We start from the raw sequence: 14,843 nt of genomic DNA on the forward strand, positions 1-14,843 counted from the left end.
GTGACCATTTAAAATCTATAACGTTATAAAGTTATAGTAATTCTGTTCAGTATTAAATACTGCACTGCGCGACGCAAAGGAGGCCAATGTGACTATGTGACTAATGACTATCCTATAATTTAAATAAAAATATTGTAATGAAGCCTATATGTACGTACGTATTTATTTAAGTATGTATGTATGTATGCAAGTATAAAAAGTTGACATACTATATGTCAAGTGGTGTCATATCGTTATGTAAGTACCTATTTAAATTATATTTTTTACGTTTCCCTTATCATTAAATTTGATTAGAATAGGTACCTAAGAAAAATTAAATAAGCTTCGTGACCTAAACGCGGTACTCGGTTGAAAAAACTGTCATTAGATCACGATTGTATAAAATACTATTGACAAACCCAGAGTGCTTCTGCTTCGAAAGATAGTTTTCACCTCAGCAGCTCGAACAAGGGTACTTTGATTCTTAAAAACAGTGAGCAAAATGCGATTTTGCTCACTGAGTCATTTTGTCTCACTCAGTGAGCAAAATTGCATTTTGCTCACTGAGTGAGACAAAATGACATTCAAGTGACCTTTATAGTCAAATGTAATTTCAACATGCGGGGTCTAATACAAGTTCGATATACTTGGGTTCTATTATCTCTGTCCCTCTAGGTATGTTCTCACTGCTTAGGGTGAAACATTTTGTGTACTAGACGAGATCAAAGTTATTTACATCTCGTGCGCTTTTGAATGCCTTACTACGCTCAAGATTCTAAATTAGATTCACGAGCGTAGCGAGTTTATAGAATTATAGAATCTTTCGCTTGCACGGGACTCAAAATAAGCACTCGAAGAAATATCAAACTTTGATCTCTTGTTGTACAAATAACTATTTAACGACCTAAAGCGTCACTTACAGGCTACAGCTTACGGTGAGATATTACTTCATTTGGAATAAATCTTCTATCTATACATACGTATAATAAAGCTGAAGAGGGTCGAAAGTCTGTACATGGAAGATATTTGAAAAAAAGTTGGCTGGTAATACTTAGAATTGATAACAGAACACGTTCCAACAGTTTTTAGAATTTTTGTCTGTTTGTCTGTTTATCTGTTTATCTGTTTATCTGTTTATCTGTTTGTCTGTTTATTTGAACGCGCATCACGTGAAAACGGCTGAACGGATTTTGATGAAAACTTTACTAATCTGTCGAGAAAATCCCCGGCCAGGTTATAGGCTATAAAATTTCAACCCCTAAAAGGGGGGGCACAACACTCGATTGACTTAAGTTTGCTCCTGAATCTTATGGCGCTACTTAGGAAGGAGGGGCAAATTTTTTTCAAATATGTGCTAACACTATAGAGTACCCTGGTAAACTAACAGATGGCGCTGAATTTAATACGATGTGACATAAATAAGCCACCGAGGAAGGATTTTGCTAAATTAACTCTTAAGTTTAGAAGACCCCTCTTCTAAAAATTCAATCAATCGTACGGATAAAACAATTGAATTGATAATTGTGTTGATTTAATAATACAACAAAATTAAACGACAGTAAATTAATTGCCCCCTCATTGCACAGTGCCATCTTTTGGGGAACTGAGTAAACATTAAGTAACCAAGACAACTAAAAATGAGTTTACATAGTTACGTAGTGGTAAAAAAATAAACACACATATGAACACGCGTATAATTGCATAAAATTATTTAAAATTATTTATTTTCTCCGTCATGAATTATACCTAATCGTAATTATATCGTATCCATATCAAATCCATGTTCATACGTATCGCCTCCTTAAGCACTTAATAATGGCCACGAAGGTGGGTACTTTGAAAAAAAAAACAACGGGTTGCACTCCGGGAGTGCCGACAGAAGTGAAAACTCAATGACTAGTCCAAAATTTCTGCAGCACTCAAATCAAAATCAAAAATATTTATTTGCATAAATAAGGGTACAAACAATTATCAAAAATGGAAAATACGCCATCTTACCCCACATATGGGATAAGACGGAATATTAAAAATGGGGCAAGATAAGGACTAATTCTCTTCATAGAAAAAATAATATCAAAACATCCTCCATATCTTAGTCGTCGACTTCAGTACAAGCTGTGTGGGCCCATCGTCCACACTACTGACACCCTACCCAGTTTTCCGAAGTTTTAGGTAAGAATTGTTTTCATTATTGAAATGTGAACAAATTATATCTTCTTGTGGTTTTTTCCTGTTCCATTCCCTTTTCCTTCACCTTTCAACTTCTTAGTCGTGTTATTATCAACAGCTGGTTTCGTAGGTCGTTTTCTTTCCTCTATTTCGATGACCTGAAATAATAGGATATAATTAGCATAATTGGCATGTTCCTAATATAGTAGTATAGTACAATATCCAAACAATGGTGACAAGCGGGTAGAAAGTACCCACTGGGTGCTAAGCTACCTTTCTTACAAATCGAATCAGTTAAAATATATATGATGTAGGTAACTTACATTTGTATTTTTGCTCCCCTGATTTCAGGCAAGTTATGGTTGGAGTTGAATGCTATATGGATACATACTCCAATAAAACTAAGTTATATTATATAACTTAGGCAGATTTTTTTTATATTGATAAATTTTCGCGCTCGCTTCGCTCGCGTTTTCAATAACTTTCTAACACATGATAAAGGTGACATTCAATTTTCGTGATAAACTGATGTGACTGATTTCCGCACTAAAAGTAAAAATGTACAACTGTCTATCAAATTGCGTTTTTTTATATCTAAAAATTATCGCGCTCGCTTCGCTCGCGTTTTCGATAACTTTCTAAGGTATGATAAAGGTGACATTCGGGTGGGGACTGCAGCAGCATTACTCTGATGCAACGTTACTGCTGCAGCACTGTCAATTTTCGTGATAAAATGATGTGACTGATTTCCACACTAAAAGTAAAAATGTACAACTGTCTATCAAATTGCGTTTTATTATATCGAAAAATTATCGCGCTCGCTTCGTTCGCGTTTTCGATAACTTTCTAAGGTATGATAAAGGTGACATTCGGGTGGCGACTGCATCAGCATTAGGTACTCTGATGCAACGTTACTGCTGCGGCACTGTCAATTTTCGTGATAAAATGATGTGACTGATTTCCATACTAAAAGTAAAAATTTACAACTGTCTATCAAAATGCGATTTTTATATCGAAAAATTATCGCCCTCGCTCGCGCGCGTATACCTACCTTACTGTATCGTCCGACGACAAAGCTATTAAAAACAGTGTCCCTGGAGTAGGCGTAAGAATCGAACCATCGACGACCGAATTCGATGCACTTCGTGGACAGGGCAAAATAGAGAGAAAAATGTTGCCATTGATATTGTGCTGGGGTGTTACTGTACATAAGCTACAAGGAACGACTTTAGACCGAGCTGTGGTTGATTTAAGTTCTCGCATTTTTGCAAAAGGTCAAGCATATGTAGCTTTGAGCCGCGTTAGGTCTCTAAATGGATTAATTATCAGTAGTTTAGACCACCGCAAGCTACTTAATAATCCTCACGATATTAACTCCCTCAATGAAATGACAAGATTGCGAAATTTGCCGTCTTTTAATACTAACTAAAAAGTGTTAAATAAAAAAAAGATAATTTAGAAAATAAAAAACCCGACTGCAAAAAAAGCTATCTTTAGAAAAAAAAAAAAAACTGAAAAGAAAAAAACAAGTTCAGTAGTCGAGAACATTGAATCAGTTTCATGATTAACATTTTGTATGTCAATTTGGACCTTGGAGTTTAAAAATAATGTCCAAATCGCTTGTGACGGATCCGGAACGAGGCATACGAATCGTTATGACACAGATAAAACAAACTATACATTCTTATACGAAACAGCAACTTCAACAGTCGGGACCCATTACTGTCGTCAACATTAGTGCCGCAGCCTAGACTTTTAATGGGTTCCGACTGTTGAAGTTGCTGTTTCGTATAAGAATGTATAGTTTGTTTTATCTGTGTCATAACGATTCGTATGCCTCGTTCCGGATCCGTCACAAGCGATTTGGACATTATTTTTAAACTCCAAGGTCCAAATTGACATACAAAATGTTAATCATGAAACTGATTCAATGTTCTCGACTACTGAACTTGTTTTTTTCTTTACAGTTTTTTTTTATTTTTTTCTAAAGATAGCTTTTTTTGCAGTCGGGTTTTTTATTTTCTAAATTATTATGGTAGTAGTTTCTTTTTCTGTGGGGTAACAGTTCTAACCTAACCTACTTTTATGGTAGCAGTTTCTTTCTCTGAGGGGTCACAGTTCTAACCTAACCTAACCTACTTTTCTGGTAGCAGTTTCTCTGAGGGGTCACAGTTCTAACCTAACCTAACCTACTTTTCTGGTAGCAGTTTCTTTCTCTGAGGGGTCACAGTTCTAACGTAACCTAACCTACTTTTCTGGTAGCAGTTTCTTTTTCTGGGGAGTCACAGTTCTAACCTAACCTAACCTACTTTTCAGGTAGCAGTTTCTTTTTCTGGGGAGTCACAGTTCTAACCTAACCTAACCTACTTTTCTGGTAGCGGTTTCTTTTTCTGGGGAGTCACAGTTCTAACCTAACCTAACCTACTTTTCTGGTAGCAGTTTCTTTTTCTGGGGAGTCACAGTTCTAACTTAACCTAACCTACTTTTCTGGTAGCAGTTTTTTTTCTGGGGAGTCACAGTCCTAACCTAACCTACTTTTCTGACAGTAATTAGTTTCGATGACCTATGAAATACTGAGCTATCCAAATAATTTTACTGATGTTTTGTTCAGATACTTATATGAGATGTTATTCATTATTTTAATTTATATGCATAATGAATTTTATATTAAATGTAATTAGTTTATTTGTATGTTATACCAAACAGCGGTATGTATATTGTATGTTATATTATTTTTATGTTATACTAATTGAAAATATAGATTTAGTGCATTATACATAAGATTATACTACGTTTTGAACGTTTGTAAATTGAAATTATATCAAAAGTTCGTATTCATTATGATACGCACCCCTTCTATAGGTATCAAAGGATTGATTCACCCCGCGCCGCATCGCTTCGCTTCGCGTTCGCGTGTTGTTCGCCTACGAAGTACGCTGCGTTACGAAAAATATCAACAAACTGCCTGCATCATCTTGATAGCGAGTTCGATGCCGCTTTTCATTGGGAGAGTTTTGTCCAAAATGTCGTATATTGTAAGATTTGTTTATTCGTTTTATCCTATCGTAGCGTTTACATCCTCAACTTTTTCAAAATCCAGGGCGCACCAATTCCCGTGATCCTCATTTGTAACTGCCCATTAGCGAGCATTATTGTGTGTTTAGGAGAACCAATCAGAGGAAGGTACGATGGACCGCCGAGAAGAATTAGCCACAGCAGCGCTAGCGACGCTCAACAACGTCACGTTCTACCGCGAGCCGCCTGCGCCTCCTGATCCTCTGGCCGAACCTCTGGACGACGTCTGCAAAGGTATCATTTATTTATTTCTTTGTAGACATGCTTGAGGAATGAGGATCATTCCGCCGAGGACGAGCGCCCGGTCTGGTGGCCGTATAGATGTAATAAGTGCTGTATCCAAGAATAATTTGGAATTATTAGGAACATTATCAAACAAAATAATATATATATGTGTTTGATAATGTTTAATAATCGTGAAAGTTTAAATCAGTGTATTATTAGGAACTATAGAGATGAGATAGCGCAGTAGATGCACTCGGAATTATAGAGTTCTGCTCTACTCTAGTAAACTAGTATTATGTCATAAGAGCTTGGTCTGGTTCGCCAATGGAATTAGGTATTACAAGAGAAGTAAGGACTAGTAGAGTCGCCATCAGAAACATTGGAGTGGCCCGAGAGGCGTGTTCAGATGTTTATGAGCACCTCGACCGCTCCGATATATATCTGATGGCAACTGTACATACCTAATCTAGAAACAAACAAAGAACATAATATTGCTGAACGCGAAATGACAATGTAACCTACCTTATATTATCTGTTGCTGTTTCAGGTATGGTTTTAAGTATTGTGTGCTTTGTGGAATGAAATCTTTCTTCCTTTATTTCCATTAGCAACGTGTCGATGGCTGGGCGGCGGCGGCGGCGCGAACGCAGCGTGCGAGGCGGTGCGCGCGCTTGGTAACCTGTCGCGCTCGCAGCGCGCGGCGCAGCTCATCGTGCTCGAGGGCGTGCTGGACGCGCTGCCCGCTTTCCTACATCACGGTAACTTGGGTGTAGTTTTTCCCTTATCTCTATTAGTGGCGTGCAAGGCGGTACGCGCGATTGGCAACCTGTCGTGCTCGCAGCGCGCGGCGCAGCTCGTCGTGCTCGAGGGTCAGATCTAAAGGGCGTGCTGCTGGACGCGCTGCCCGCTTATCAGCATCACGGTAACTGGGGGCCTTTGCATGTTCAAGTGATACAGAAGATATCTCAGAGATCAGAGATGATCGTGCATAACATGATTTAATGCCTAATATATAAGTACCTAGGCGTAGTTTTATGTATAAGTAACTGGGAAGTTTTCTCGTTGAAGTCTAACCGGGGAGCCGGCAGACCTCGTCGGCGATGGCGGGATAACTTGGACTCCTTTTTGAGAGACTGGCCAGATATAGCACTAAACAGAGACGAGTGGAAAAAGAGGGGGGAGGCCTTTGCCCAGCAGTGGCACATAGTGGGCTCTAAAAAGAATAATAGTTTTATAACCGTCTTCGTTTTCAGAGGAAGCCAGTGTCCGCTGCGCTGCCGCCGGCGTGCTCGTGAACGTGTGCGGCGCGGGCTGCTCGGCGCGCGCGGCGGGGCAGGCGGCGGCGCGCGCGCTGCCCGCGGCGGCGGCGGCGCGCGACGCGCCCCAGGCGGCGCTGCTGGCGCGCGCGCTGTGGAACGCGTACGCTCACTGCCCGCTCGCGCCCGCTAGTACCAAGCAAGCTGCAGCGGCTCTTGCCGCATTTATTGGTCAGTATGTTGCCTTAGCTTATAGGTAGTCATACGTCTGTAGAGTTAGACCAAGCCAAAGGCATATGTAACTTCGAATAAGATGAATAAAGTCTAAGGAAAAAACGTGCCTCGGAAATCAAGAAAAAGTCATTCTCGGATAGATGGCGCACACACCTTTGGCCTATGCTCGGCTAGATGGCGTGACGACACCGTTTCATATTTAACAATTTTAACACATAGATATCAGTGAATGAACATGGGTCAAAATGATATAAAAATAATAAAATAATTTATCCATATATATACATTTTTTTGATAATTTTATACGTTTTCATTTTGAGTTTTAGTCGTGTGTCGATAGATGGCAGTAAATTTACTGTGACTACAAAATTTACTATGACAGGACCCCTCTATACTATCTATTGTCTTTGGACCAAGCTAAGTTGGCAGCGATTTGATAGCCCGTGCAAGTGTTATTTTAAACGCCAAACTTCTATGAAATTATGACGTTTAAATAACAGTCTGGGCTATCAAAATCGTTGCCTGGTCCTACTCTAGGTATATTCGTGAAAATAGAAAAAAAAAAACAAAACAACTGTGACCCCGACGTGATTTGAACACGCAACCTTCTGATCTGGAGTCAGACGCGCTACCGTTGCGCCACGGAGTCTTTGTGTAACGCGCTCGGAATGCGCACTACCCTCACTGCAAACGTCATCGCGCCTAAATAGCCCGTCATCGGGCCTAGTGACCCCGACGTGATTTGAACACGCAACCTTCTGATCTGGAGTCAGACGCGCCACCGTTGCGCCACGGAGTCCTTGTGTAACGCGCATGGAATGCTCACTACACTACCCTCACTGCAAACGTCATCGCGACTAAATAGCCCGTCATCGGGCCTAGTGACCCCGACGTGATTTGAACACGCAACCTTCTGATCTGGAGTCAGACGCGCCACCGTTGCGCCACGGAGTCCTTGTGTAACGCGCACGGAATGCTCACTACACTACCCTCACTGCAAACGTCATCGCGACTAAATAGCCCGTCATCGGGCCTAGTGACCCCGACGTGATTTGAACACGCAACCTTCTGATCTGGAGTCAGACGCGCTACCGTTGCGCCACGGAGTCTTTGTGTAACGCGCACGGAATTCGCACTACCCTCACTGCAAACGTCATCGGGCCTAAACAGCCCGTCATCGGGCCTAATGACCCCGACGTGATTTGAACACACAACCTTCTGATCTGGAGTCACACGCGCCACCGTTGCGCCACGGAGTCTTCATGAAACGCTCACGGAATGCGCACTAGAGTTAGACGAAGATAAGTAAGTACTTAAGTAAGTAACACTTTATTGTACGGAAGAGAGGAATACAGGTACAGCAGATATAAATTTTCTACTTTCACGAATATACCTAGAGTCGGACCAAGATACGTCTGCAGCCGGTTGTGACAGGAAAATGTTGAGATTGAAACCTCGTTTTCTGAGATTTTTATGAAGGATTTTTCGTCTGAGCTGCAGGTGTCCTTATCGCACTAATTTTAGGAGCCGTCCCCGTCAGCGCGACGGAGATATTCACCTAAAATTCTCAAATCTGAGAAGGGGGGCTCAGCTGGTATTTCCTCTCAACAAAACAATATAAGTAGTACAGTACAGTCAGCAGCAGAAGTTGCTAAGCGAGCGAGGTGTTCAAACTCTTAACAATAAAGTCGCGTCAAGATCATTTTGAACACCTCGCTCGCTTAGCAACTATTGCTGCAGAGTGTACCTAAACTATCTAATATTACAAATTTTATTCTATAAATAACATTTATATGGGTGACTGGTAGAGAATGCCTTAAGGCATTATGTTTGCCATTTGTTCAACTTTGTAATTTCGGTTCGAATCCGGTCTTCACCACTGGAGGGCTTTGTCACTTTTTCTTTAAAATAATGGTTTCTATTTCAGCCCACCATTTGTACTTTTTATTTTACGTGCAATAAAGTTTAAATAAATAAATATTTATATAAACTCCAACTTGTAAGTACTGGTAAAAATACATTAATAGAGTTAGACCAAGAAAAGTCTGCAAAGATTTTTTGATAGCACAGCAGTGCAAGTGTAATTTATACGTAATAATTTCATAAAAGTTTGACGTTTAAAATAACACTTGAACTGCGTGTGCTATCAAAATCGTTGCAGACTTCTCTTGGTTCAACTCTATATGCATTCCAATCAAAATTTAATTACGAATAAGATAATGGTTATGCATCAAATTATTTTTGACAACTTGTTGATTACCTAATTCATTTAATTAAATTAATCGTGTTACTATCTTATTGTGGAACGCCATGCCATTATCTACAAAAATTATTATCAGTATTTAAACCATACTGACAATAATTATTTTTGGCGTCGACCATACTGTAAATAAATACAAGAAGTGATCAGTAATTTCGCGAGCCCTGCTATACGACTCCGTGGCGCAACGGTAGCGCGTCTGACTCCAGATCAGAAGGTTGCGTGTTCAAATCACGTCGGGGTCACAAATAAACTTTTTGTTTCTTTTTGTGTTGTTTTGAATGTGCAATGCGTGAAAGCGTCTTTAATAGTGTCCTACTGGTTGTATATAAAATCGGCTCATATTTTGATGAACTATGAAGAGAAGTACTTCTTTAACGAATCAAAAAATCAAAACTAAATACAGTGAACATCAAATATACATAGATAGTGATGGCCAAAGTGGAAAGTATATTTTCTATTGGTGCTGACCTAATCAAAAAAGTTCCTTTATTTTTTTTCTCTATCTTCATACAGATTTTGGCGTTTTATTACGCGTTTACTGAAAATTCTTATAAACAACAACGCGACGTATACGCCCCTAGAAAGGGATTACAAGGAAGAGTCCCCTAAGGACGGGACACGGGATCTTTTACTAGGGTGTGTACCGGTTTTCTAGATACCAAAATGGTACCAGCTAAGAACCAGGAATTCCCGATTCTCGCCGTACAAAATCAGCCATAGCATTATACCGGGAGCATTCTCTACTTTAAACTAAACGCGAGTTTTTACAGTTTTTACCTATTTTAGGCTAGTGTAAATCATTCCCCCCTCCCTCCACAACCCCGGGGCAGTGGGGAGACACTCCTCCTTTCGGGCAAACTCGGCTCCATTCGGCTCAGCATTTCTCCGATTTTATTGGGGTTGGTGGGAGATAAAGACTTGAATTTGACAACCCTAAATACCCGAAAGGCTAGTGCCATACATTAGAAAGGGATAGCTTGATTCGTCCCTGAATCGCTGTCAAACTTCGGTTTTGTGGGAAGTGTCCTTTCTGTACGGTAGTACTTTTATTGGTTCTGTGCCCGGGGTATGCTTATGAATGTGATGTTTTCAGACGACGAATCCGTGTTCGCCGCGTGCGAGGCGCCCGCGGCGGGCGAGCGGCGCGCCAGCGATCCGCAAATAAAACATCACGTTAGTATCTAGAGTCTGACAAAAAAGAGTAGAAATTTAAAAGTGGCAATACTAACACTTTAAACTCTCGCGTTTTGTACACATATTTAATTACACAAACGGGTCTACCGCGCTACGGGCGCTACGGGTCTAAAATCTCCGTTGACATTTGTTGGGACGTCAGTCTTTCCGTGACCACAGCTGGTGCAACTCCGCTGAAACGTCGGAATTAAAGGTAAAAACAATGAAATTATATCGCGGTAGACCCGTTTGTGGAATTAATTAAATAGTGGCAATACTGTAGTGTCGTCCCTTTCAAATCAATCTAAGAAAACGGGACGACACTACAGTATTGCCACTTTTTAATTTCTACTCTTTGTTTTTCAGACTATACAATACTAGTTGTACCTACATTATTACTGGCCAACCAGAAAAATACACTTATAGATGGTCAATCAAATCTAGTCAGTAGAAAAAGGCGCGAAATTCAAATTTTCTATGGGATGCCGCCTTTTTCTACTGACAAGATCTGCTTGACCCAGTATATTTATAATGGTCGACCATTTCCACCACTAAACAGGCACGAAAAAAATTAAGCAAATTTACGCTTATAATTGTAACTACAATATTACAGAGGTACGGTCGAGTTCAAAAAGATCTTTACAAGCCAAAATTTTAAAAATATATTTACCTGACCTTATTGTCAGTGTCTAAAGCCCCTGTACACAATGGGCCAGCGCCGGCCAGTCCAAGGGACGCAGGCATGCGGTAGAATGAGATAGCAATATCACTTGCTCCTTCTAACGCATAAATGCGTCCCCCAGGCTGGCCCACGCTGGCACATTGTGTACAGGGGCCTTTAGAGGCGTGTAACTATATTTTTGGAACGTTGGCTTGTCAAGATGTTTGTGAACTTGACCGCATAACAAAACACAATTACTATAACGCAGTAATTATACCTACAGATCGACTCATCGACTTTAACCCTTTACCAGGCTAGGGGATATATATTTCCCACATACGGCACTTCAAAGATGTGTTCTATTTTCGATGAAGTAGGTCTGACATTCGATTGTCATTTTTGAAATGACAGCCTGGTAAAGAGTTAACTACCCGAGAGCACCTTTACCTAAACATCTCCCTGAGTTCTTTGCGAACGTTACGAATAGCTACAGATCAATATAAATACCTAGGCTACTTATGCAGATACTAAATACCTAAGCAACGCTTTTGTTAAATATAAATATAACCCTAAACCGGCGAGCGTGTATGAGGAATGTTATGAAAGTGAAGGAAGCGAAAGAGGTATGTCGGGATCGTAGCAAGTGGAAATCCGTGGGCTCTGCCTACCCATCCGGGAAATAGGTGTGATTATATGTATGTATGTATGTATGTATAAATATAATATAATTTATTGTTTCCCATTCAGCTCGCTCAAACACAATACGATTACAATTACAGGTGAAATTCGACCTCGACAACAACAACTATTCAAACAAAGAGTTTCAGCGGCCGATGTTCGTCAAAGCACACAGCGTCGAACACGAGTTGCATCTCGAGGGTTGCTCGGAGGAGGATAGCGACCATGCGCTTTCGGGGGAAGATCTCGGGTTTGTATATGTATTCAATTAGCACACAGCGTCGAACACGAGTTGCATCTCGAAGGCTGCTTGGAGGAAGACAGCGACCATGCGTTGTCGGGGAAAAATCTCGGGTTTGTATATCTATTCAATTAGTGTATCCAACTCGGTTGAACCTCGCCATTGTCCGAGATAGGATAGGGAGACGCTACATTTTTAGATTATACTAGGTTAGAGACTAAATGATCTCTTAAAAACGCAGGATCCTATCCTATCAAGGGTCTTTAAACTTACTTCAATTTGTCTTGAAATTTTACGTCACTCGCACTATCTCGCAAGAAACATATTTATAGAAGGCACCTGTGGTACCATTCGGTTTTGGGTGAAGTAAAAGAACGAGAGCTTACACAACTTCTTCTTCAGTCGTTCTCTCATTGCTAAGGATCGTGACATCATGTCATTCTGTTAAATACCAGGTAATAATAAGCTTCTGTTCCTCGCTAAGCTCACTACTATCAGAGATAGGTCCACTAAGTTTTTGAAAACCGCATCGATTTTTCCGTCTGCAAACTATTTTTCGAGATGTCTTTTTAAGGTTAATGATGAATTAACCCTTACATCCACTTGCAGGTTCGAGGAAGGAGACATGCTGGTAGAAGACGGATGCGAGTGCGGGCCGTGCCGCAGACTGGCGGCCTGGGAAGAGCTCGTGGGCGTTGCCATCCCACTGCTGGAGAAACTCAAACCCCCGCGGTCTGACGCATCTGTTGGCACCGATTAGTAAACCCGATAATGCAGGTGGCATTTTTTTATGATATATATGTCAAGCGGACCCCAGGCTTCGAGGAGCCGTGGCAAAAATGCCGGGATAACGCAAGGAAGAAGAAGAAGAATAGGCAAATGAACAGACGGATCCCCTCATGGTTAGCAATTACCGTAGCCCATGTATACCCGCGACACCAGAGGGATAGTGCGTTGCATTTAAGATGAGAGTACGCATTTTTCTTGAAGGTCGTAACGGTCCGGAAATTCGCAGGCGATAGTTCATTCCAGAGGTTAGCTGTGCGAGGCAAGAAGTTTCTGGTGAAGTGAAACGTACAGTTGAGGACTGCCAGACCATTGTTTCGCATGGACGATGGTCACAATAATGTCTATTAGCGGGATTCTAAAGATCTAAAGACTAATTGTTTAGCACTTTTGCAGGTTGATTGTCGTATAAATTGAATAGTTTTTGTTTATATAAACGAATATCTAGGAATTCTAGAAAGCGGCTAGGTAGATAGCTTTACTAGTTTAAAATGTACATCGAAATTGCAAGACTTGGTATATATCTATTAGAAAATTAGACGAGAAAAAATTAGTAAAACTAGTTGTAGTGGTCTGAGAATATCCTTATAGTGAGATACCTATTTGTGTTTGCGATATGTGACGTTTTGAAGCAAAAGGTACCACATTGTCGATTGTACATAAGGTTGATTTCAAATTGAAGCTATATGGAAATAGCGCCTTATTGACAACCGGCAATAAGTACCTACCCTTTTGGTTGAAAATGGCACATATATTTTCCTTATATCTAATTCGTGTAAAATATTATTTTTATACTTATTTCATCAATCACGGTCTTTATATCCGTAATTTTTAATCACTAAAGTACTCACTGTAATTACTTCCTCGTAATCTTAATTAATTGTTCATATCGTAAAATTTCCGCGTATATATCTAGAACTGTCTAATAGTGTCAGTAGTTACCTATGCTATTTTAAATACCTACTTGTACAGTCACCCTGAATTGTAGCTGTAACAATTAAACGCATAAGTAGCTCATTAACTGTGGTTCAGTTCTGTCGTAGTATATAATTTTACGTGATGTATAGTATAAGGGAGTCATACCTAATTCCTGATTGGAAGGAGTCGCTTTCGAAAAAAATAGTGACTGCGCCAATCAGACAGAGCTTTATTTTATGTTCGCGTCTTTCCGCGCGTCGCGTTTCTAAAATAAGGGGAGGATAAGGAGGGAGGAGGTCGAGAAAATGTGACATGTTGGGACAAGGGAAAGGGGGATTTACAAACTTTGTGACGTCACATTAACTTCATCTGTAACCGAAAATTGTTTTGTTTGTTTTATTTGCTGTTCAGTTAAATATACACTTTTTGCAATGATTGATTAGGTATCGTTTTTATTCGTATTTTATTAACCGACTTCCATTTCATAGAAGGAGGAGGTTCTGTATTCGGTTGTGGCTATGTTTTTTTTTTTTTATGTTATATTTTTTATTACTATTTGGTTTGGTGTTATAAAAAATGTAAAGAATATTGCTTTGCCGATTTCATTGAAAGCACAAGGAGGTGTCACTTGTATGGAATCCTCATGCAGCACCCCTCCTCAGCTGTGTCTTGCTCCGAGCAAAATAAACTTATGTTAGTCTTACCCCACCTTACCTTACGTTAGATCAGTGGTGGGCAAACTTACTTCGTGGGGGGCCAAAAAGTTTAGGAAATTTAAGTGGAGGGCCAGAATTGTAGCCAAAATTTATTTTGATTTGCGATAATGCCAGTGCCATATACTAAATTATTTCATAGGACCGGCGGCGGGCCGGATAAAATCCATTCGCGGGCCGGAGATACCCCGCGGGCCGTACTTTGCCCACCACTGCGTTAGATGTTGCTACTCAACATCTAACGTAAGCAAACCTACGTTGTATACGTTGTATTTGTACCTTTTTTATTAATTATCTATTGTAATGTACCTACTTGTAAAAAATCTTTGTAAATAGAAACCATAGATTCGTAGTTATTTACATGTACCAAGGGAAATCCGTCCAATTATGTTACCTAAATATATATAATTATGAAATAGTATATATATAATTAGTAAATAAAGTTATTGTAATATATACCTGGTGTTTTAAT

General features: G+C 40.0%; 1 protein-coding gene and 5 non-coding genes across 6 annotated transcripts in view; 2 read left to right on the forward strand and 4 right to left on the reverse strand.

Moving 5' to 3' along the window:
- Positions 1–14,773, forward strand: part of LOC134800339 (armadillo repeat-containing protein 2) — a 40,750-nt gene extending 25,977 nt beyond the window's left edge. The window contains exons 17-22 of the mRNA XM_063772840.1: positions 5,313–5,457; positions 6,057–6,206; positions 6,702–6,935; positions 10,295–10,374; positions 11,815–11,963; positions 12,564–14,773. Coding sequence (XP_063628910.1) covers positions 5,313–5,457; positions 6,057–6,206; positions 6,702–6,935; positions 10,295–10,374; positions 11,815–11,963; positions 12,564–12,714 — 909 coding nt within the window. The 3' untranslated portion in view covers positions 12,715–14,773. The remainder of the gene's footprint in view (positions 1–5,312; positions 5,458–6,056; positions 6,207–6,701; positions 6,936–10,294; positions 10,375–11,814; positions 11,964–12,563) is intronic.
- Positions 7,516–7,587, reverse strand: Trnaw-cca (transfer RNA tryptophan (anticodon CCA)). Its single transcript has one exon. It is a non-coding gene; the product is annotated as a tRNA-Trp (tRNA).
- Trnaw-cca (transfer RNA tryptophan (anticodon CCA)) lies at positions 7,666–7,737 on the reverse strand. Its single transcript has one exon. It is a non-coding gene; the product is annotated as a tRNA-Trp (tRNA).
- Positions 7,821–7,892, reverse strand: Trnaw-cca (transfer RNA tryptophan (anticodon CCA)). Its single transcript has one exon. It is a non-coding gene; the product is annotated as a tRNA-Trp (tRNA).
- Trnaw-cca (transfer RNA tryptophan (anticodon CCA)) lies at positions 7,976–8,047 on the reverse strand. Its single transcript has one exon. It is a non-coding gene; the product is annotated as a tRNA-Trp (tRNA).
- Positions 9,372–9,443, forward strand: Trnaw-cca (transfer RNA tryptophan (anticodon CCA)). The gene has a single exon. It is a non-coding gene; the product is annotated as a tRNA-Trp (tRNA).
- Positions 14,774–14,843: the final 70 nt, after the last annotated feature.

Source organism: Cydia splendana, chromosome 19 (assembly GCF_910591565.1).
Source record: "Cydia splendana chromosome 19, ilCydSple1.2, whole genome shotgun sequence".
Taxonomy (NCBI): domain Eukaryota; kingdom Metazoa; phylum Arthropoda; class Insecta; order Lepidoptera; family Tortricidae; genus Cydia; species Cydia splendana.